Source organism: Pelmatolapia mariae, linkage group LG16_19, assembly GCF_036321145.2.
Source record: "Pelmatolapia mariae isolate MD_Pm_ZW linkage group LG16_19, Pm_UMD_F_2, whole genome shotgun sequence".
Lineage (NCBI taxonomy): Eukaryota > Metazoa > Chordata > Actinopteri > Cichliformes > Cichlidae > Pelmatolapia > Pelmatolapia mariae.
In genome coordinates, this window is record NC_086241.1 from 26,200,886 (window position 1) to 26,224,044 (window position 23,159).

General features: G+C 40.5%; 1 protein-coding gene across 2 annotated transcripts in view; it reads right to left on the minus strand.

Moving 5' to 3' along the window:
- Positions 1-535: 535 nt before the first annotated feature.
- The window catches only part of sema5ba (sema domain, seven thrombospondin repeats (type 1 and type 1-like), transmembrane domain (TM) and short cytoplasmic domain, (semaphorin) 5Ba), a 179,853-nt gene continuing 157,229 nt past the window's right edge, over positions 536-23,159 (minus strand). For both annotated transcript variants that reach the window (XM_063499239.1, XM_063499238.1), the window contains 6 exons: positions 20,708-20,920; positions 16,225-16,395; positions 11,773-11,910; positions 9,213-9,257; positions 6,544-6,749; positions 536-3,313 (listed from right to left, as the gene is read on the minus strand). In XM_063499239.1, the coding sequence (XP_063355309.1) occupies positions 3,137-3,313; positions 6,544-6,749; positions 9,213-9,257; positions 11,773-11,910; positions 16,225-16,395; positions 20,708-20,920 (950 nt within the window). In that variant the 3' untranslated portion in view covers positions 536-3,136. The remainder of the gene's footprint in view (positions 3,314-6,543; positions 6,750-9,212; positions 9,258-11,772; positions 11,911-16,224; positions 16,396-20,707; positions 20,921-23,159) is intronic.

The following is a 23,159-nucleotide window of genomic DNA, read 5'->3' on the forward strand; positions in this document are numbered from 1 at the left end:
TTTAGAGATGCTCTTCTGCATACCTTAGATGTAACAAATAGTTGCCTTCCTATCAGCTCAAAGCAGTTTGACCATTCTCCTCTCACATCAACAAGGCAGTTTGCTCAATGACCTGCCAATCAATCACTTGATATTCTATTTTTCAGACCATATTCTGTAAACCCAAGAGAAAATCCAAGCACATCAACAGTTTCTGAAATACTCTGTCTGCTGCTAACAATGCCCCTTTCAAAGCTGCTTAAATAACCTTCTTCCCTATTTTGACGCTCACTTTGAACTTCAGCAGGTCATAAATGCATTGAGTTGCTGTCCAATGCATTGTCCATGGTTCTTTTCCTGTTTGGTATAATTATTATAGTCTAACTAAAGCATCATTAGGACTTTGCATCAGGTTTTCCTACTTACAGAGCAGAATCTGGAAGTTCTTGTTTCATCTTTGACTTTTTGCTTACATTTCCTATTTGATAAAATGAATTTCAGCTACCGGCCAGTAAAAAAACAAAAAACCAAAAACCTATTAACTTTTTATGTTGGCATCAAGGTTTATTGTCCTTTGATAATGTACAATATACAAAAATATAGGGTACCAAAAATTCACAGTGTCTAAAAGGCAGTGATTACTATACATTTGTCTACATGACAGGTCTAACAGTACACCTGGTAAGTTGCATAGAAGGACACAGAGCCTCACATCGCAGGGGACAGAGCTCGAGATCGACCAATCAGTTGAACACCCATCTGACCACAAGCTTAGTTTACATCAAAATGACATCTTTTTAAATTTCATATCGCCGTTATAAATGATCATTTCCAGCGTATAATACACGGTACTCTCATTGGTGGGTTATTTTCATTCCGGGTTCATGTGACTCTGGAGATTTGATGTTTGAGCAGCTGGGAAAGGTCACAAGTCACAAGCGGTCGGTCACATTGTGGAGCTCTGTCCCCAAACAAACCTCATGGTTGGTGTGTACTTAGCTGCTGTACTTTTTTTTTCTTTAAACAACTATAAGGCTTTTTTTTAAACAAACAGTGTTAGCTATACAATATACAGATACATATACACAACTGTCTTCAAGGACATTAAATGGGTAGAAGGCTGTCGCTCCTATATACAGATAGAGCTCTCATCTCGTGCATGTACATTAGCTGAACTGAAAAGCATTGCTGGGTTAGCATTCATCGATCAGGCAATAATAATAAAATATAGCTGTGAGAATGCCCTTTATAAACCAAGCTTTGACTATAAATAACCTCCATTCCACCTCCGCACGGACCAGAGGTGTGATGCTTTAACTTACAATGATTAACATCTCAGACATGAAACAGGAAAAGGAAACAGTAGAATGCCTGCAACAGAATGTGGAGAAGTGCACACACACACACACACACACGCACACACACACACACACACACACACACACACACACACACACACACACGCACACACACACACACACACACACGCACACACACACACACACACTCATACACACGCTTTACAGACGTCATAGTCATATGTATGAAAGCATTTACATTGTACAAAATACAGTAGGCTCTCTTTGCTCATTCAAGCACACTTACATTCAGACACGCATGCATCCCTTTTGATGTTCACTGGTAAACTTAGGCAAGCGTAATTTAGCAATTTTCTTTTCTCTTCAAGGGGGCCCAGATGGATATTTTTTGACATTCTTTGCAAAAACAATATAATTGAAATCCTTTTATTTTTTTTTGTGTGTTAACATTTCATGTATCGAAGATGCAATGGTCACAAAGCCGAACAATCAAAAACAAAGGAATGTGTTCATTCAGTGAAATGGAAATTAGAGAAACAAGAAATAATTAGTTATCTTATTTAACAAAATATTTCTTCCTATGCTACAGCTCATCTGAGCATAAAACAATTATCATCTTAGAAAAACAAACATTTAAAAAAAAAAAAATGAACAAGTGACAATCTACTAGCTTATTCTACCATCATAGAAAACCCAATCCACTTGTTCAGCACACTGGCCATATTTGATATGACCACCGGGCTATTTAGCACTCAGCAGAATCGATGCATCCATTGGAGAATCAATTGGAGAATCAATCAATTCCTTTCCAGAAGTCTGTATTGTTCTTGAAAAGGAAAACAAAAAATAGAGAAAAAAAAGTAGAAATAAAACAAATCTCGCCCCTGCCTTCTATTGCATACAGGCACCCACGGAATTCCCAAAGCTTTTACAGTTCAGAACGCTTCCAACGCTCCGTGCTTTGACTGTAGGAGTCGATATCCCTGCCCACTAAAGACAAGGGACTCGAATCATAAGCGGTATATTTCTCCTTCAACTGAGGATGATGTGAAGCGTAGTCAAACCCTAATCAACCCCAAACTTCTTATCTTTTCTGTCGTGTGAAATAGCAACAATGAAGGGCGTGGATTCCCCTCCCCCAAACAACCGAGCTGATATTGATCTCTAATTTACTCCAGCATTTACTTCATTGAGCTTTCTCTTTTTTACTGTTGTTCTCTTGCTTTGTGCTGTGTGGCAAGGACGTAGCTATACGTGCTTTTTGTTCTCTGTAACTGCTTTTGCTGTCGAGGGACTCGAAGTTCATTACAGGCTGAAAATGTGGTTTGTGATGGAGAGGCATAAAACGGTGACCCAGATCCACAGAAATGTTTCTTCTTTTTAAATTTATTGTGTTCGTGTTAGCCTCTGGAAGTGCGGATGCTCGACCGACCCGGCATCTGCACTGAAGTGCGTGGTCATAACAATCTGTCTAAAGCCGTTACTCGTCATCGTAGAGTTTTCCACTAGTTCTCTGCATGAAGCTGAGAGTTGACACTGCTTTATCCAGACGGGCCTTTACAACAACACAGCCCCAGCTGCTTGCACAAGTTCCTGACTATAATAGGACAGGGGCATTCTTCTCCAATCCAGATCTCCTGATGGAAAGTTCCAAAAAGACCCTTAAAAACAAACGAGAAGAGGCTAGAAAGCAAAGACAGGGGGCGATGGTGATCAGAGGAACTTGGCCAAGCTCTGAAAAACACTTCAGTTCATGTCGGTTCAGTTATGTCACCATGGCATTGGGGGGTGGCGTCCGTTTGGGGCAGCGGGGTGGAGAGCCGGATTTGGGGCGGGTCTCAGCTATTGTTAGTGTGGTTGTAGGTCCTGCACGGTGATGGGGATGAGTTGGGCTGATAGTCAAATTTGCCGAGCGCTGTGGGATAGTAGGTGGTGGTGTAGACGTTCGTCTGCTGGAGCGGTGTTGGGTAGAAATTGGATCTTTCATCGGGCAGCAGGTTGTTTTTATTCAGTGTCTGAAATAACACAGAAGGGAAGAAAGTCACATTAAAATCATATGCACACTATGAAACACTATGCCAGTAGACAATATTTTATAAACATTAAACAGCCAAGTAAGCCATCCCCTTTATTTACCATCTCCATGCTAAGCTGAGCCAACTGTCTTTTTCTTTAGCCTCATAATTATTATACCCACATGAGTAATCTTATCTTCTAACTTGGTGAGGAAGTGAATGTGAATATATCCTCGAGCTGTTTGGCTGCCAAAGCAATAAAAATACTTCAGCATGTTTCCAATGCAAATGAGCTTGTCAAGTATTTTTTCCAAAATAAATGTTATTTTACTGAAGTACACTTGACTCTTATGCAGCTCAGTCTGCTTCGTTACAGATACAGGCATCCACTTCTGGAAAATCCCTCATACATGTAGATCTGGAAAATAACGCAACACTGGAATATATTTTCAGTTACTTTCAGACCAAGTTTTGAGGATTCAATTATAGATGGAATTCTTGAGACAGAGATTTGGTTTTCGGCGTGGACAGTTTGTTTTGCATTCCTCAGAGGTGCAGATAATATAGAAGTTAATCTTCCCTGCAGGTAAATAAAATACCTCCAGTAGCTTTGAGGTTATTGTGTGAGCGAAAGTGTATTCATAACCAAAGCAAACCAATTTAACAAATTTAATTTGGATCTTGTCAAGCATACTCAATACTCTTAATATAGGAGATGGCGGGAATTCATCGGAGCTCTCAAATAAAAACAAGTCTAAAACCCACATTTTATTCTAATGCATTTGCTGAGTCTCTGGTAAAAGCCGACCATAAGGTGAAACACTTTCCAGGGGAAGCATTAAACTAATGTAATCCATCTGAACAGCTCTGGGGAGCAGGGCAGGAAGATAATCAGGTTAGAGTCAGTGAAATACACAACAGTGGGCAACATAAATTGGCCTGGAGGAGAGGGAAGCCACTGCATAAACAGTGCCGTAGTGCTACATGGTGACATCGGATGCACATCCAGCAGAGTCTGGCTATCCCCTCTGGTCATTAAAGCTAATGAGTTCGGGCTCTCAACACCACGATGGCTGTCAGCAACACATCCACACAACCGCCAACAATAACAGTGAAGACAACAAGTATCGAGAGGCTGACACGATCAAAAAACACTGGGATGAGAAATAGTTATTTGGCACCACGTTTGTTGATGATGAATGATGAATCTGTGCTTGGAAACACTGGCTGGCAAAAAAAAAGTTTTGTACAGACTTAAAATAGCTTTATAATACTATGATACTTCTATTTTAATGTTACAGGCTTTTACTAAGAAGATAGTGAGCAAAGTGACAATCTTTACATATGCCATGATGCTTGTGAGGTGGACAGCCTAACCAAATTGTGGTCTGATGTGCACAGTAACACCTAGAAACAGACAACATACTGTACGAATATATAGAATCAGTGGCAAAAGGAATTTTGGTTGTTATTTGCAGTCAGTTTCCAGTCTGGCAGGTAAACAGTCTGTGTGGAAAGGAGAAAAAATGGGCTCTATTTGTCCAAATGTAACCCTGAAACACGAATTTAGCTTCTTCTTTTTTTTAAATTAGTTTTTAACATGCATCTTTAAGCAAAGACCAGCACATTCACAGCTAAAACGAAGTTTTTTCTTCCCACTGTTGCCAAGTGCTTTGTCATAGGGGTCGTCTGATTGTTGGGGTCTTAACCTTACAATGTAAAGCACTGAGGCAACTGTCGTTAAACTGACGCTATATAATTAAAGTTGAGTTGAAATTAAATGTTATTAAAAAAGATATTTAGTGACAAACACCAACAGACTGCAATGCACGAGGTTAATGTTAAAGTCGAAAAGCATGGCCCAGTTTGAACCTCATCCCAAAGGCCTTAAACTCAAAACTCTCACAGACCTAATTGACATCATCTGGTGAGTGCCTGGCTGCAATAGTAAAATGTGAATGGCCCAGCACTTTGTGAGAGATATCATGACGTAACATAGATTTTCTCCTATGTGGGGGATTTTTTTTTATGGCTGAAGCACTCAGGACCAAATCCCTTCCATCCTCTTTCCTTAAGGTGTCTACACTGCAAGATTTTAACAACCTTATAAGTTCATTACAGTCCACACTGTGTGACTTGGATCTAATCAACCTGGCTAGGACATCAAGTTTGATGCATGGAGACAGTATGATGAAAATACCTACTGAGGCGGTGCCAAGATGCATGGCTGTTACTCCTCCGTTATTTGTCTCCATGCTACGTCCCCCTTGGCGCAGTCATGATAACAGCTGAAGGACACATCACACAAACAAGCTTCTGCTGCCACAAGTCAACTGGATTTTATTCTTTGTTTGAATTACAAACATTTTATTTGGAACATTTTACTTCCATTACTCCATTTGCATTTTTTTTCCACTAAAGGGCCAGCGTCAAAATGATTAGCGCGACATCGCCATGCTGCATTCCTGTTTGTAGGTTAGTAGTTGTAAGTTTGTCCGTGACAGCCCAAAACTGCACATTATACAGCCACCTTCACAAGAAGGAGGAGGTGCAGATGCAATTGTTAAATGATCATTGTAGTATTTTTTTTTAAATATAAATGAATCCTCTATGGTCATTCAGAGAGGCAGGAGGGAAGGACACCTAACCAGAATTTTTACGACAGATATAATTTCTGATTTTGGAGTGAAAAATCAAACCTCCTAGTTTTGCTCAAGAAGAGTTTAAGATAATTTTTTCAGCTGTTTCTCAAAAGCATCTTGCAGAAACAGGAACAAGAAATGCAATAACAATATCCCAACTCAATCAGAGAGTAAAACAATTGAAGGACGCAAAATGTCACTAAAGGTTTACAGGCTTCTAAGGAAAACAGCTTCTTGACTTGCTGTAAATGTGAATGCACAGTAGACCGATAGCAGTGTGAGGTCGCAGGCTGACTAATGCTTTAGAAAGCTAATGAGCCCCATTCATAAGGGCTTGGTGCAGGTAGTAAAGCCATACAGACTCTGTATAGGAGCGAGAAGGAAGAGAAATTAACAGTAATTCATCTTCTGCGCGTACTGCACCATTGAGATAAATGAATGAATAAAAGCTCTAAATAAAACATGAATCACACCCACTGCCCTTGAATCCTTAATATTTACATTGTGTGCGTGTTTGTGTATTTGAATAACACCAAGTAAACAGCACTTTCATTTGTATTTCTGCATAATATTGTGTGCTTCACTTACCTTAAACTCCATTGGTGTGTACTTCTCATTCTTTGGCGTGGTATTGCCCTTGTAGTTGAGGTGGTTTGGGGTGGTGGGATGAATGATGGCAGACTCTTGAGAAGGCTTGTGGAAACGTTGACAGTACACATAGATCAGGAAAGATAGCAGCCCCGCCCCAAGGAAACAGGAAACACCAGTGGCAATTAGGTGGATGGAGGTAAATGCTGCAAAATAAAGATGACACACGGTGTTAGCAAAGCTTGAGTATACATTATTAGATAAGCTTAAAAATGGACATTTTTCAACACCCATATTTACCATGTGTAATGCATTAAATTAACCCGTAAACTCTGAAATACCATGAAATAATTGCTCAAAAATTCACATTTTTTCAAACTAGAGTGTTCATTTACCTTGTTAAAAACTTCCCAAACTCATAAAACCAAACCTGCTGCTTGGCTGCCATGGAGGGATCATCAGCTAATCCAGATAACCTGTGTCTTGCAGGCCATAAAAGCTGGCCCAGGTAAACTGCTCAGGCGCTCTCTTCCACTCCACCTGACTTTAACCTATTGGTGATCTGTTTCTTGGTTAGGTTATGTTTAATATATATATTTTTAAAATATTTAAGTAAACCTCTTGTGTGAAGGTGTGTGTAACCTACTTTGAACCAGTTTGTGGCAAATGGGGGCTCGTCCGGGATCTTTAGACCCATTGGTAAGATTGAACTTTGAGTCAGTGCTGACTTACTAACTTAGCTTTTGGTTTGCTAAATGCTTATGCAAGTTGAACTAAGTTCTGAGTACAGCTTAAAGTAGTAATGGTATTTAGCATTGTGAGGAGTATCTTAGGGAGTTCCACACAAGATAGAATTCTTTGGATTGGTTACAATAATTTAGGTATTCTGTGGTTGATGTTGGAAGAGAGCAGCAATAGCATAGTGCTTGGGTGTTAAACCCATGAATTTACAGTTTCATTGTGCTTTTGGTGAGTATAGCCACATGAGTCTCTGAGCCATGCATCTCCTTTTGTAGTGGATGATCTCAATAGGAGACCAACCACGCTTTCTCTTTAGTGTGACAGAAAAGTTTGTTGAAGACAATGTCTTGGGAGCATTTCCCTGGTTTCCAGAAACTTGCTAGTTTGCTCTTTGGCACCGTTGTTTTTGGTGCACATGTATCTGTCTGAAGACTAGGGTTAATATCAACTTGTATTAAAAAACTAGGACTAGGGAGCATAAACTCTGTGTCTAGTGCTTCACCAACATATTTGTCGTGTTGATTTGTGGCCTTACTGGACACATGGCTGGACCAATCTTCTGGTGTATCTGGCAAAGTGTAACTGGTAAAATGTGTGAAGTGTAAGAGTTCCAAAGTTGAACTTGAATAGTGCTGTGAAATATTTAAACTTGGTAGTTTGGTCTGGTAGCTTTGTTGTAGACCCATTATCTGCTTTGCTTTGAGCTTTGTTGTTGCTTTGTTCCCCCTTTGTTGCCGTCTTATCCATTTTGGTTAGTATTGACGTTTTTGCTTGGAGGAACCTTTTGGTGTGCTACTGTGGTTGACGCTCATACTTTAAATCCAGTGTTTTGTGGGGGTGTAGAGCTGCAGATTATATGGTAGCACTTGTGATGAGATCTGGTGCTCATTTAGGTACCAATGAGTAGACTTTCACTTGCTGTTAGGTTAATTGTTTCTTTTTCGTGTTGAACCTATTTGCAAAGATTTGCTTTCTGGGGCAGATACTACTTTCCCCTTTCTGTATACCAGTTACACTATTAGAAATCTCCTGTAATTAGAACCCATTTTGCCTCGTATTCCTATAACTGCCAACATTCACTTTTACTTCCCACCACTTAATTTGTTCCTGTGGTAGGAAAATTGGATTTAGTAAGGGGGTGGATGTCAGCTCATTTGTGGGCCAGGTTGTGTGGTAGCCATTTTAATGTTGCCTTCTGTTGTTGCTTTTTTGTTTTCTCGTTTCAGAATAATTTGCAGTGTCAACATGGAATCGTGATTTTTAAGGAGGGTGATGTTAAGCCCCTCCCACACTTATTAAAGCCACGGTCTGCTGTTTTGCTGGCATGGGAGGATCGTCAGGTAACATAGGCCACCTGGGTCTTGCAGGATATAAAAGTTGGCCCAGGTGAACTAGTTGGTTGTGCAGGGAAATACTCAGACCATCCATCAGCAACCAAATCACTTAAATCACTGTTTTCCCCAATCAAATACTTCACAAGGTGATCTTTACTATGTCTTCATGCCTAAATGCACTGAGCTCCTGCCATGTGGTTGGTTGATTAGATATTTAAGTTAATTACCAGTTGAGGTGTACCCACTAAAGTTGCTCATAAGAATATAAAACAAGACTGAAACACCACTGTCCAGGGTTCTTTTCCTGATGTATTTTGTTATCAGTGCAGTTAAAACATCTGTAGGACTTTTCTATCAGTAGGTATGAGGCCATTAAAAACATGAAACGAAAGAGTTGTCCTTCCTCCTCCTGACTGGCTGTTAGGAATTTTAACAGACTATAATAACACATATGAAATGTACATATAAATATATACATATATAATGTATGAAAACACACATCATGGACAGACATCTGTGGAAACATACAGGGGGAAAGAAAAACCCTGAACATGCACAGGGAGATGAAGCGGAGGCAGCTGTTAATCCACTTACCTCCACAGTGTTGGTCCTTATCAAAACCAGATGCAGGGAGAATGACTGCAGAGAGGAGAGGAACACACAGTCAGACACACACATGCATGCACACACATACACGCACGCATTCCCTGGTGTAACAGCCTTCAGAACACAACAACAACTGGTTGCAACATCAGGGGAGTTGACACATGCTGAAAAAAATGGTAAATGAAAAATTTAAATGTCTCCTCAATGATGCACAAACGGTCTATGGAGATTTTTTTGCTTTTAAATCAGTGTATTTCAAGAATTTCTAGAGGAAAATGGACTGTTGAGCGAGAAGCAACAGCTCTGCCCCATTGAACTGAACCTGTCTAGCTGCTGTGATAGAAACTAAGGGGCAGGACAAACATTTACAGGTACAACACGTCCTTTCTAGCAGCTCCACTCTCATTGAGCTTCTTCAGAGGAAGAGGAGGAGCAGGAAGGCCTGTGGCTTTCAGTTGTTAAATATTTCAGTTCCTCATTGGATTGAATTTCTTTTAAATTTTCAACTTCTTCACAGCTGCCTCCCTTATGCAAGTGACCTTAACAAATCCATCCTTCGCCTCATTGAAATCTGCAATAAAATTAGATGTGATTTGCTGTTGTGACAACCCATTAATATTAATCGCCTTCGTCTGGACTCATTAGGGATTCTTAGCCTGGAGAGGCCTATGCTGGCAGGCCATGAAAGATCATTTCAGGAGAAACTTTCTGAAATCGGCATCAGCAAAACAAGGTGCGCCGAGGCCAGTTGGGTCAGCTGCTAACTTATTGCATTCACATGGACTTAATTATGGTTAATCAACATGAGCAAATGAGTTTTGTGCACAAAGAGGATGTCGACTACAAAGACACAAACAATATGTGCTTTTATTTATGGATATCTGTTTTAGGATGAAGACTGTGATGATGCTGATTCTGCGTACGTACAACCTGGACAAACAAACAACTTACGGCTTTTGGAGTGAGCTGCCAGTGAAGATTTGGCAAATCAAAAATCTTGGCAAAATAAAATCCTGAAGTTGTACCTTATATTAAGCTTGGGTAAACCCTCAAAATGATGTCGAAGCAATAACAATGATGATGATACTGAAGATTGTTAGCCCTGGTTTTGGTTTGTGTGGGTGAGCATTGTTAGATAATAAACTGATCAGTTGTAGGGCAGCGTGCCAATATTATCATTTATCTAAAAGGGGACATGGTATGCTTTTTCTTATTTTATCTCATAAATGTGTATACTGTTGCTATAGTAGATCACCAAAGCACAGAGGCCAAGTATACATAGGAAATATCAGCATGACTGTGAACCATGCAAACATATTCTAATAACAGTCCAAGAATAAAAGTATGTAGTTGGAAATGAGCATAACAATTTTGAGACTTTCAGTCATGTCTAAGCAAAAGCTTTTGGCTGTAACACAGTTAGCATGCATACACTACACATCTTGGAGAGGTAACTCATTTTATCAACAGAAGAAAGCATGTCAGATGAATAACAGCAGCGCACTTAACAAAACCCCGAAAATAACATCAAAGCAGTGGAGAAACTTTAAAGATAAAGTCAAACGCAAAACACGATGGAGAGCTATATATGTGAGATGAGCCTTCCTTCTGCTTGAGAGACACTATTTGCAACCACACACACACACAACTGATCAACTTTAACTAATTACACGACTTCCATTCCATCTGCTCAGTTTGTAAATTATGACTTTTGTCTTCTCTAAAAAACATTAATAACTGCATAGACATGAGTAAGAGTAGCCCATATTACCAGTTGTTTCACACACCTGTTGGTACCTATTAGATCAAGCTGCGGTAGAAGACCTTTCAGGTTTGAGTGTGAGGTGGGCATTGTATTGATACAGGGACACCAAATATTGATATTCTGTTAAATGATTACCTTAGTGAACAGAAGGGTTTGTCACAATGGGTCTAGTCATGTTTCACAAATCCCAGCACAGCTTAAAAATGACTTCCTACAACAGGTTCATTTTTAAGTACAAGCATGAGCCACTTAGATATTTTGTCGCTGAATACAAATAAGCCCTCTGACTATGCTTACATTTTTTTTCCATACTGACAATACTTTCAGAGCATGTCAAAATGCTCCGAGTGTCTGAAAATATTGTCAGCCTCCTGGGGGTAACTATTAGTTGTGTTGTCAGTCAGTTTTGTTGCCATTAAAATGACACAAAATGTACAAAATCTGAAAAAACAACAAAAAACAGACAAGGCTGAGCCACTAGAACAGCTAGCTGTTTGTGTACCCTCGCTTTCCACATCAAAAATGCATGCTTACAACTTCCCATAAAACAGCATGATGCAGTTTTTGTGACAAAGGCAAGCTAAAGCCATGATGGAATAAGTGAAAAGGAGCGTGTTTGGTGACATTCGAGGACACAAAATAAAATACAGGCTGCACCCTCAAAATCAGAGAAAAAGGAAGGACGCTCGCAAGGAGCTCTTGAAAGGCCAACACTGAGCTCTGATGAGAATGTTGAAGGACGCTTCATGGTTACAGTATGCATCTGAGAGCCGAACAACTCACCAGGTATTTCATTGCAGTCTCTACGCTGAGTGCTGTTCCCCACACAGGGGGTGTTGCCCTGAGCACCACACACACGACTCCTCATCTGCAGGCCTGAGTCATCACAGGCCGACCACAGCGACCAGGCCATCCAGCCACCTAAACACAGAAAAAAAGAGCAATAAATAAAAACCCCAGCAACCACAAGGCCACATCGAGCTCACACTCAGGCCTGGAAAGCAATGGGCCCACCCAAGCTGTCACCACCTGCGGGTACTTTTCACATTTCTGCACAGCCAAAAAAGAAAAAGAAGAAAAAGAAAAAGGAAAAAAAAAGACCCCAAACACACCAAAAGTGTTTGTGATGTAAACGGGATTGGAAGAGCAAACCAGAAGAGTTTGTTTAGTGCATAGCTGAGATGTTTGTCTCCCGAGCCAAGCTTTCGTGCTGTATCCCCGCAGCAGGCGACCGAGCAGTAAACAAAAGGCTCCCACCAAAGAGGAAAGAGAAAATGCCCAACTTTCAGCGCCTCCCTTTGAACCGTGCACTTGCTGCACTCTTTCGCTCCCTGTATTTAAAAGCACCAGAGTGGAGGGAGCACAGGCTACCACAAATGAAAGCCTGATGAAAAGCTGGTTTGTTATTCAGCGTGCTCTCAAGTGTGCAGTTTTGGCAGAGAGAGCCTCAGTGGAGACAGAAGGACAGGCCTTCTTTTACCTTTCCTATCAGGCGGACGCTCACCAACAAGCTGCTCTGCTCTCTGCTCCATTCGTTCTGCACAACCACCTAGACACATGAAACAAACTGACCAGCTCAAATGTGTGCAATAACCGTGCATCACTACAACCGGCTTTAATTGCTTCATTTATTCCCATTTATTTTTGTCACCCAGACGACCTGCGTGATCACACTGTAGAGTCAGAAAGAACAGCATCAGGCCCGGGGGCTGCTCGTTAGTATTCTGTCCTGACAGTCCTACCTGCTGTCCTCCATTACTGGTGGAGACTTTAATCAAATGACCTACGACAGAGGCATCAAATATCCTCATGACTGACAGCCAGCTTGCCTCTAATTACACATGCGGCGAGGTCGGCAGCACCAGGAAGACCCCAATAGATGACTGATGTTGCGCCTGTCAATAAGCGAACAGATGAGGAGACAGATAGGGATCGAGAGAGACTGCCGGCAGCCTACTGGTGCGGGGTTAACAGAGATTGTTGGTCTGCGTCAAACAGGAAAACATTAACCTGATAAAGGAGGCTGATTAGCATCTTGGCAAAGAGGGGAAAAGACAGAAAGTCATTTACCTTTCTTTGTCTGTAATTACCGAGGAGGCTGACTGTAAGCGTTACCCTCCGTGTGAATGACAGTCGGGCTGATTTAAAAGGAAAAGCATCTGAAGAAAGTGACTGTTAAGAAGAAACGGCTGTTGAAATCTGACAGAAGTCATCTGCACTATAACACATCCGTCTACACTCACACATACACGTGAGCATCCCAGACAATGAATATTTGTCTGGGCCTGTTTTTGTTTCCCAGCAGACTAAAGAAAGAACAGATGAAAAATCACACGTTAGCGACAAAACAAGGCTGTTTGATATTAAACCTTAGAATCAGAATCGGGATGAAACCTTATGAGTTCGGCAGGTGGACTTTTTTTCCCCCATCCTCCTGGATTAGCAGGCAGATCTCTCATGAATATTTCAATGTCCTTGCGGGAGCAGAGTAGAAGTAGATGGGGGGGGGGGGTTTCGCTTGTTTTTATACATCTCACATATCATCACATGTGGGGAAAGCAAGGCTAACCTTCAAAGTAAAAGGGAAAAGAAGAATACTCAAACTTTTTTTTGTTCTTATTTAAGTCTTCTACCCTTGTGTTTCTGTTATTTTAACTTTTAAGATATAGATATGTTCTTAAACTAAATACATAAAACCCAACTTACCTGTAGTCATAGCTAAATTGTTTTATTTGTCCAGGTATTTAGGATGCCCGCTTCTTAGATGTTTTAACCTTAGCAATAAAAATGAACATAAGTCTGCATAATCTACAAAGTTTGGCAGAACATCTGAATTTTACACGAGGCCACAGATCTGAAACAAAGGTGTAGCATGAACTGTTTTATATTCCACTTTGTTGAGTTCTTTTTGCTCTGTAAGGTCATTTTAAAGTTAAGAGACTTAACAGTGCACCAATTGTTGTCTGGAAGCTATACCATACTCAACATCTTAGTCATGAATGCTAGATAAACACTGTATCACTTTTATTAAATACATTGAGAGAAGTAATTATTTGATCTCCTGCTGACTTTGTAAGTTTGCTCACAAAATGAACAATCATTTTAAAAAGAGAAATAACATAAACCAAACATCCAGAAAAAGCACATTACATAAAAGTTAGAAATTGAATGCAATTGTGTGTCATTAAGTGGCTTAGTACTTGATGGAGAAACCCTTGCAGGAAAGCACAGCAGTAAGTCATTTCTTGTAGCTTGTCATCAGGTTTGCACACATCTCCTTTATATTTCTTGGTTACTGCTTGGCAACTTGAAACTTCAGCTCTTAATTGTTATCAATCAATCAGTTATAACCTGTGGAAGCCAGAATGGGTGGGTTGTACTTATTTCACTGTGACACGCAAATCAATTTTCAATTGTTCAATGTTTTATGTAATGTAGGTTTTCTTCATTTTGGCTGATATTCTGTCTCTCCATTAAAATGAATGTGTTATCTAATACTATGTGCTTTAAGAGGCCTTTCTGCAGCTACCGTATTAATTCTCTGCTCACACTCTGCAGGTTCATTGATAAGCTGCTACTATGTGTGGTAAATGCCAAGCCCCTGGTATGTTTTGCCTGTCTTCAGTCTTGATAAAGAAAGAGAAAGTACTTGCTACAGTATTTAAAGATGGAGTGCTCCAGTCTAGAGAAAGTTAATTGATATTTGAACTCAGCAGCCAAAAACAAAGGTTTCATTGCACCTGCAGAAACAACAAACAACCTCCGTGAAGCCGAAATAAAGTGCCAGGTCCTCCAATGGCCACTAAGACTTTGTTAAAGGTTAAGTAAGGGGCATGGCTGCAACTTACTCAACCTTTATTAGCAGGTGAAACAAAGCAAGCAGCTGTAGCTGGCAACTCTCCGCTACAGCTCGCACCACCACTAATTAAATTCACTGAACTGCAAATATTTAACATGTCTTTTGCAAAAAAAAAAAGAAGAAAAAAGAAGTAATAAATAAATCTGTAAATTACAGACTGTTCAAGATATAATACTTAGCACAAGGCAGCAGATGCCTGTATCTGTGCATTGTAAGGATACAGTTTATGGATGCAGCTTGCTAAGGAAACTTGCCAGCCTCAGATGATCACTTAGCAATCCACCTGCTGGTCTAAATAAGGCAACTAACTTTGGCCTTTGAAAACAACATGGCCAAAATGCTAATGTTTCAACATGCAAAGTCCGCTAACCAATGGATGATGCTGTGATGGCTATATCTATCTACACCCCACATTGACAAATTCACGATAGAGTGTTATCTATTCACAACTGGCAGTATCTTATCAAAAGGTAACAAAACACACATCAAAACATAAGACCTTATCAGACAAATAACATTAAAGAACATGAACTCAGCAACCCTCCAAAATAAATGATCCTCCTCATGCAGCTCTCCCTTTCCTGCTCTAACCCCGTTCTATCAGATTCATATTTAGTATTTTGCTTTCTGGAGAAGGACCAACGTGTAATCTTTCAGCTGGAAGCAGCACAAACATAATTCCATTCATCTCCACAGTGAGCAGAAGCAATGTTCTTATCTAATGCACTGCTTGTATTCAGGTGTGTAGCAAAGTGAAGCTGTGTGAAAGAAAAGCCAGGAGAGGTGCATGGGCCTTTGTCAGGCATGCTTGAGGAAGGTTTATGATCGAAACGAGACCAGTGGCAGCAGAACTATCAATAATGAGCCTCCTGAAATCTGGCCAAATAATACAACATGGCTAAAATCCACAGAGAATAGTGAAGAAAATATGTTGGTTCTGTAAAATCCATCTCATAAAGTCTGCTATTTAAAAAAAAGAAAAAAGAAAAAAAAAAGCTTTTTAAGTAATATTACACACATACTGTCTACACCTGGGCATTCAAAACCTCAGATTCATTACATAAGATATCCATATGTGCCACAACATAAGTGGATCTCTTTTTAAAGCTTTCTGGAGGGGTTGCCATGGTGCTGCGAGTTCCAGCAGCACAGCAGGAAATGGCACGGTGGGAGGATGGGTTGTTTTCTGTTTATCTTCTCATATATCTAAGACCTGGTTTATTCATTAGGAAAAGATGAAAGAAGCAATTTAGCAAAGGGGACGGCACAGAAATTACATGGTGTGGGAGATGATTGCCTGCCCGAAGGTGTGATAAAAGCACCTCAAGCAGTGGTGACACGGCAGAACAAGATTTTGAATTTCTATGCGACCTTACCATCGCAAGGGTGTGTGTTGCATAGGGCTTCCTCAGTGTGCAGTCCTATGCAAATGTCTCCACCATTGGAAGGCGCGGGGCTGTTACAGGAGCGTGTCCGCTGGTAGTGCCCGCCACCGCAACCCACTGAGCACTGAGACCAGGACGACCAGCAGGACCAGGCACCGTTCACTGTAAGGCACATAAAGGAACGTGTCACATAATCACATACCGCTCTGACTGATATGATAATGTGCTGGCTGTAGTTTAAGAGGGAGATGCACACTGCACCAGTAATGACATTTTCTGACGGCATACTGGGATTAATTTAGCTCAGTCTGAGCACCACAGACATCTAATTAAAGACGCCAAGAAGGGATCAGATATCACATCATCCTACAGCGATAGTTAGGACTGCCACGCACAACCAACTGACATTGAATCCTTTACAAGAGACAAAGAGGTTCATATGCAACTTTGCAAATGAATATTAAATTTAGCAATTTCCCATTGTATATTACTCTGGTTAGCGTTGATTGATGTTTTTAAAGTGACATTAGTGTGTGCACTTTCAACAACTATGGACTTGAGACTTAAAAACAGAATTCAGTTACAAGTTATCTGATTTTAAAAGCTGGTGTTTAAAGTGTTGCAGTGTGGTTTTGATGACTCAGAAAGATCTGGGCTTTTTGTCAGAGGCTACATTCAGCTGCTCCCTTATTCACAAGGGGCTGTCACAGCAGGTAGGTCCACATATTTGATTTGGCAGCTTTTTTTCCCTCTACCAGATGCCCTTCCTGACGCAACTCCAAAGGGATTTGTGTCTTCTCCTAGGATTATACTAGGGATGTATCACTTGCAGCTTTCAATTGCACCTGCCTGATGTAACCCCAGGCTATATGAAAAAACAAAATGTTTTAACCCTGATGTAAAGTTGCTTGTTGCACCAACTGCATATTCTTTTTGGACATTTAAACCTTGTGCAAATGTTATTGCTAAATATAGCAAAGCCAAACAGAGCATTTACCCTACCTATTAGAGCCCAGCTGGTGGAGATGGGCTCAGGAAGACTAACAAATAGAGAAAAAAGAAAAAAAATGGTGCTCCAACAAACACAATTTGTCCATGATGGCTTATTTTTGTGTTTCTTTTCCATATTACAGGCATCTATCATTCATTTCTGTCTTACTTTGAACTACTCTTGCACACACAGTCTGTGCCTGTGCTCTGCTGTCTTCCTGATCACATCATAGCCTACTTTGTCATTACTGTGTCCTGCATTATATTGATTTATTCTCCCCATAGGTGCCGTTAATGTTTCATTTGATCTAATCAGAAGAGGGTGACTGACTAACTGAATGGCTGGTTGACTGGCTGATGTCTGTCTGGCTGACTGATGGGGAAGAGCAGTGTTGCCAGGTAACATCACAGTGCTGCAGAAAATTCCATTAGCTGAGTGGATTAGTGTGACACCGAGTAAGGCAGGCTGTGACCACTTAACTCTGACTAACTCTCACAGCCAGTCACTGCTCTGCCTGACTAACTGGCTCTTTACCCGGCTGACTGGTTGAGCGTCTGACTCAGTGAGTTAGTGAACAACTCACTGACTTCCTGACTGGCAGTTTACAGTTTTTCCGACTCGTCCCACCTGTCTGCCCGTGCCCCTGCGTGGTTGACTTGCTGTGTTCATTTACATTCAGACATATGAAGTCAACCATGTGTTTGCCCGGCTCCCAAGACAAGACACTGACGTGAGTCAGAGTGAAAACTTTGAAACAAACAAACAAAATAATTATGCCACGTCTGGTCACTCTGTTAATCAAAGACTTGATTGCGAAAGTTGAGATCAAGCTGATATGTCAATTTTAAACACTTAAGACTTGCTTTGATAACTAACTTTTTCCATTTGATCTAATCAGTGTGTGATTTAAAACTTTGATGGGATGAGTATGGAATGCCAATTAACCCGGAAACGTCAGGTGAAAGACCAAACAGGGCGTCAGTCGCCTTTAAGATGCAAATTTCAAAATTATAGGTGACTTTCTTTTTGAGTGTGAGTTATTACATTCAAAATATTTTCAGAAAACTTGACCTCTAACCTCTGACCTTGAGTTCAAGGTCACAGACATTCAAACTCATCCGATATTTTTATTAACTCATCGATAGATGCATAGAGGTATTAATTTGAAAATCCTACGTCAGCCCATTCTTGAGTTATCACAGCAGCAGTGTCTACTAATGACCAAACATCAGCTACAAAAGAAATCACTTTAAATGCGATGAGGGCTTAATACTTGTTCTGGATTTTTAAATGGTTTGGACATGATCTTCCTTTTGTAAAATTTGGTAAGGCAGGATGAGTGATGGATGAAAAGGCAAGCTGTCCAGGGTGGACTCCACCTCTCGCCCTATGACAGCTAGCTCCAATCCCCCACCCCTGAGCCTGAATTGGCTAAATGGTTACAAAAATGTTGATTTCGCACTGACATGAGCAATACTTAAGACTCAGCTTATAACAACTGACTTTGGAGGTGATGTTTATATACAATCAATGGTGGATGCTCATATTAAATATGGCTAAACTTTCATATAATGAGGTCAGCATATGCGAAAGTAATTCCTATGAGCTAAAAACTCTAAACAGACATTTTTTTCCCATTACTGGATCTTTTTGATGTCACTTAGAAGAGATACCCCCAATAAAGTCTTCTAGTTCCTGTTTTTGTTGTATAAAAACAGCCATCACCTAGATGAGCAAATTTTAGTTTTTGATATCCAACATGACGCTGTATAAATTATTAATTATTATTTGTTGCATCATGGTCCTGATCCGGGATTAAATAAGTGTTTACTTCTTCCCACTCCCTTTCAACATGTAAATTAATCAGAATGTTGGGGTTTTTTTGTATGTATTTTGTATAGTATTTTTTTTCTCTGTCTTATTTTCTTTTCTAAATGTACCCGTATATTGTTCACATGTTGAAATAAATTACTAATCAATCAAAAATTACTAATCAATGATGCTGCTGTATTATGCCTGTCTGTTATCTATCTATATCTTTGTTTTTAACCTGAATCTAATATGATCACCTTAGAAGCCTTAACTACCTGCTATTAAATCTTCTGTTTTGGGAGAGAGAGCCAGTCAGAAGGAAGCTGACTTAAAGTGAATGAAAAGGGAGGGAGTGAACTGAATGACTGCACCGAAGCCCAAGTAAGATAAATAAGGACTATTCTGAACAGTTGCTCATGCAGAACTACTTTAGTAGACCAGCTGGAGAGGAGCACAGTAGGCCTCCTTTAAAAACTTCCAACACTGAAAATATATTTGATGATTATTTTAATCCTAGAAACGCGAAATGTTTATTGTTTTATGCAAAATTAACTTATAGCAGTCATATAAAACTCATATCTGAATTAAAAATCGACTCACTGGCTGGAAACACACACTTGTGTTTCCAATGCACACACTAACACCCTATTCATTTTAATCACCTCAGAGATCTATATTGCCTCCATCCCTCTCTCTAATTTCATCATCAATTACTATTTCGCACTCATTCTCTCTTTTGTCACTGGCCTTGTCCTTCTCACCTGTGTGTCTGCCAGGGACACGTGTGGTGAGACCGGCTGTAAACGTGACAGTAATGGCAAAAGGCTCGCTCACCGGCTGCTTCCCAGTGCGAAGTAACCAAGGCTGCCTGTCCCAGGCTTCCTTAGGTTACATGTGTCAGATGCAAAGTTAACCGAGAAGGATTGTATTTGGATTCAACAACTGACATTCAAATACACAACAGGAATTTGATCAGCACTGCACCAACCAATAATAAATCTTAAATTCATAAGGTACCACTCATGAATATTTAAGTCGACACCCTTAAGGCTGAGTTCAGAACTTTTTTTTAAGAGTGCTTATTGTGTGTGTATGTGTGTGTGTCTGTCCTCATTCTGTTTAATAAGTGTAGCCTGTCAATGCAGCAGAAGAGTTCTAGGTCAGCTGATTATGGTTTGATGAGGACTTTGAAATAGATAACTTCATTTGTCCAATAGTGCTTCCTGCACTGCTGAAGCTGCTGGTAACCATTAGCAAATGAAGCTAATGATCCACTCAGCAGTATTTTAGTACCCCCACTGACCTCCCTCCCTCTCTCGTTCTTTTTCCATCTTTTTCTCCGAGTGTGAAAGTGTGGATGTCCGTCGATTATCGACCCACGATATACTGAAGAGGTTAGCAACAGGACACCAACTGCCTTTATCCATCCTCAGTTTATCTTCAGTTTGTGATTACCCGCAATCAGGTTGTACTGCAACACCTGCTGGGATGCTACACGACATATTTGAGGATGTCTCATGTGTAATATATGAAGCAGCTAAAGTCCAAAACCTTTGAAAGGCCTTAGTAAGCCTGCAGAACTATTGCTCAGGACCACTTTGAGAAATTTACAAGAAAGTCTTGCTGCTTGTAAACAAAACTTAACAGGGTTTGTAGTGTATCTTCACTGACCTGGACATGCCTGGACATTACAGTCCTGATACTCCACAGGCGAGCCACGGCAGGCCACAGGGGCACTCTTCCCCTCTGGGCCAGAGCAGGTTCGCCGACGGGTGCGATAACCTTTTGCGCAACTGTGTGAGCAGCTTGACCAGGTCTCCCATGATGACCAGCCTGTGCCCGACACTCTCACCACTGGAGTCTTGAGGAGTTCCTCGACAAGGGCTAAAGAGAGAAGAAAAATAGGGGAAAGAAAATGGAAATGAAGTTCCAGTTTAAAGAAATTTCTGCTGCGCTGTTAGATTGAGATCTTAAAGAATTTCAACAGACACACGAAGCATGAAAAGTCTTTGACTGAAAGTCAAACATTGTGTACATGACTTTGCCAGGAGGCATATTTCTTTCTCTTTTCCTTTCAGACTCGGTCTGTGTCTCTCATGCATCCTGCGATTTCCTGCTGTCAGTGTTTCATCAGTTTGTCAGAGTCGATGTGGCCCCCCCAGGAGGCTGACACGGAGAGACAGGTAATCGATTTAGGGAAGGGGGCATTAAAAAGCCACCAGTGGGGAGCAGTGGACTGTGGCCCTGTGCAACTCTCTGTGTGACAGTGTGTATGTGGGAGCACAGGACTGTGACTCCGTCACTAACAGCATGTAGGGGAGCTAACAGGAGGGCTGTTTCAGCATGTCACAATTCTTCTGGGAGAAATCTTTGCATGCTGCTGCCTTCTCACTTGTTCACAGACAAGTAGGCCAATTTGTCTGAACTACAGTACTATGTGTGTACACATAAACAAAGATTCAAATATAGACAGAAATTGCTATCCTACTGGAATTTGAAAAACTATTGAATATATAAACAACACTGAAATTTGGCTTTTGATGATCTGCACATTTTCTTTTCTGTTGTCTCTTTTTAAACATCAGAAAGAGCTGAAAAAAGCAACATGCTTTCAGTGTTATAGGTTGAAAAAATATATAATAACCTGTCAGGATACTGTTAATCATGTGATTTGAGAGGGGACTAGTCTCCCGCACCTCCTTTGGACTTGTATATTCATGCTTCAGAGGCTCTAACAAGAGTAACAGGCCAATCACATTTAGTTTGAGATCAGATCTGATAAAATATTTAAAGTAGCATAAAGAGGAACAGAAGTCAGCATAGAAAGCTGGATGTCACGGTGCAATGGGTTAAGTAGAGCATTTTTACCTGGGAGAGCAGGTTTTAAATCCTGCAGCCAAAAGTCAGCATTGACTTACTTTAGTGTGTATGCCTGAGCTTGTATGAGGGCCTTGGAGGGCCTTAGCACAGATAAAAGAGAAGGCAGGAGCAGGGATGTCTATTTTCCTTGCCGTTTTTACTGGTTAATCTATAGAGAACATTGATTTGTTCAGGCAGCTGAACCTAAAGGTGGAGATCGGAGCATTTGTTTTTATAGTGCTGCACCACTACAGAGCTTACAGTGCACAATATATGATTACAACACATGGACATCATTACACAGACACACAGATGATCCACAAATAAATAACAGAGTAATAGATAACTGTGTTATGTTCAGTTAAGTTATATAAGCGAGGATTGCTAGTTGTCACGTAACAGCCCTTTGAAGGCATCCCAGCGGCAGCAAAGGAGGAGAGATTGTGTTATATAGAAAAGAGATGGATTTTGAGCCTACACTTGATAATGTGAGAGCCCACCTCCCAAACCTGCAAAGGCAGCCTATTTCAAAGGAGGAGAGCTCGGTGAGCAAAGGCTCTATCCTGTAGCAAGCAACATCAGCGAACGTAATCGACAGATTGGAGTACACACTGGAACAAAGCACTAAAGGTAGATTTGTGTGCCATTCGTGGACAGATTACTGAGTAGTGGTACTCAATAAAAGCCCAGGTTGTGAAGGGGTCAAATCCTCAGTGTGTTAAGTTTTGTGCAGAGAGCACAAAAAAGCATTTACTTGACTGTTGTTACACGATTGGAGCTACTAGAAGAATATCTGCTGCAAAATGCATACGGTAAAACTGCATGTTGAATGCCCTGTAATTGGACCGTGATGGTAAACCTATTATCTGATAAGAGCTCATAAATGTTGCATTTACATGGTCAGTGTTTCACATTATTTTGGAAAACATAGCTATGTTTCCATGTTTAATCTTTAAGAAAGTAAGAAATAGTTAAGCCCATTTCACAGTCAAACATCATCATGAATATAAGATATATGGCAAAGTACTATGGACATGTCAACAAACAACAGAAGGCTTGCTTGGAAGCAGTTACATGACAATGATCCAGTATAAAAACGAATGCTATCAATTCAACAATTAATCAGTTTAAGATCTGATGGTGTTTTAACTTGTTGCAGAACAGCTACAAATAGTAAAAGCAAAAGCAGTTAATTTAAGCTATAAAAGTTATATGACAAACTACAAGCCCCGAGTTGGAAAAAGGGTTGCTTCTGAGTGCCAGA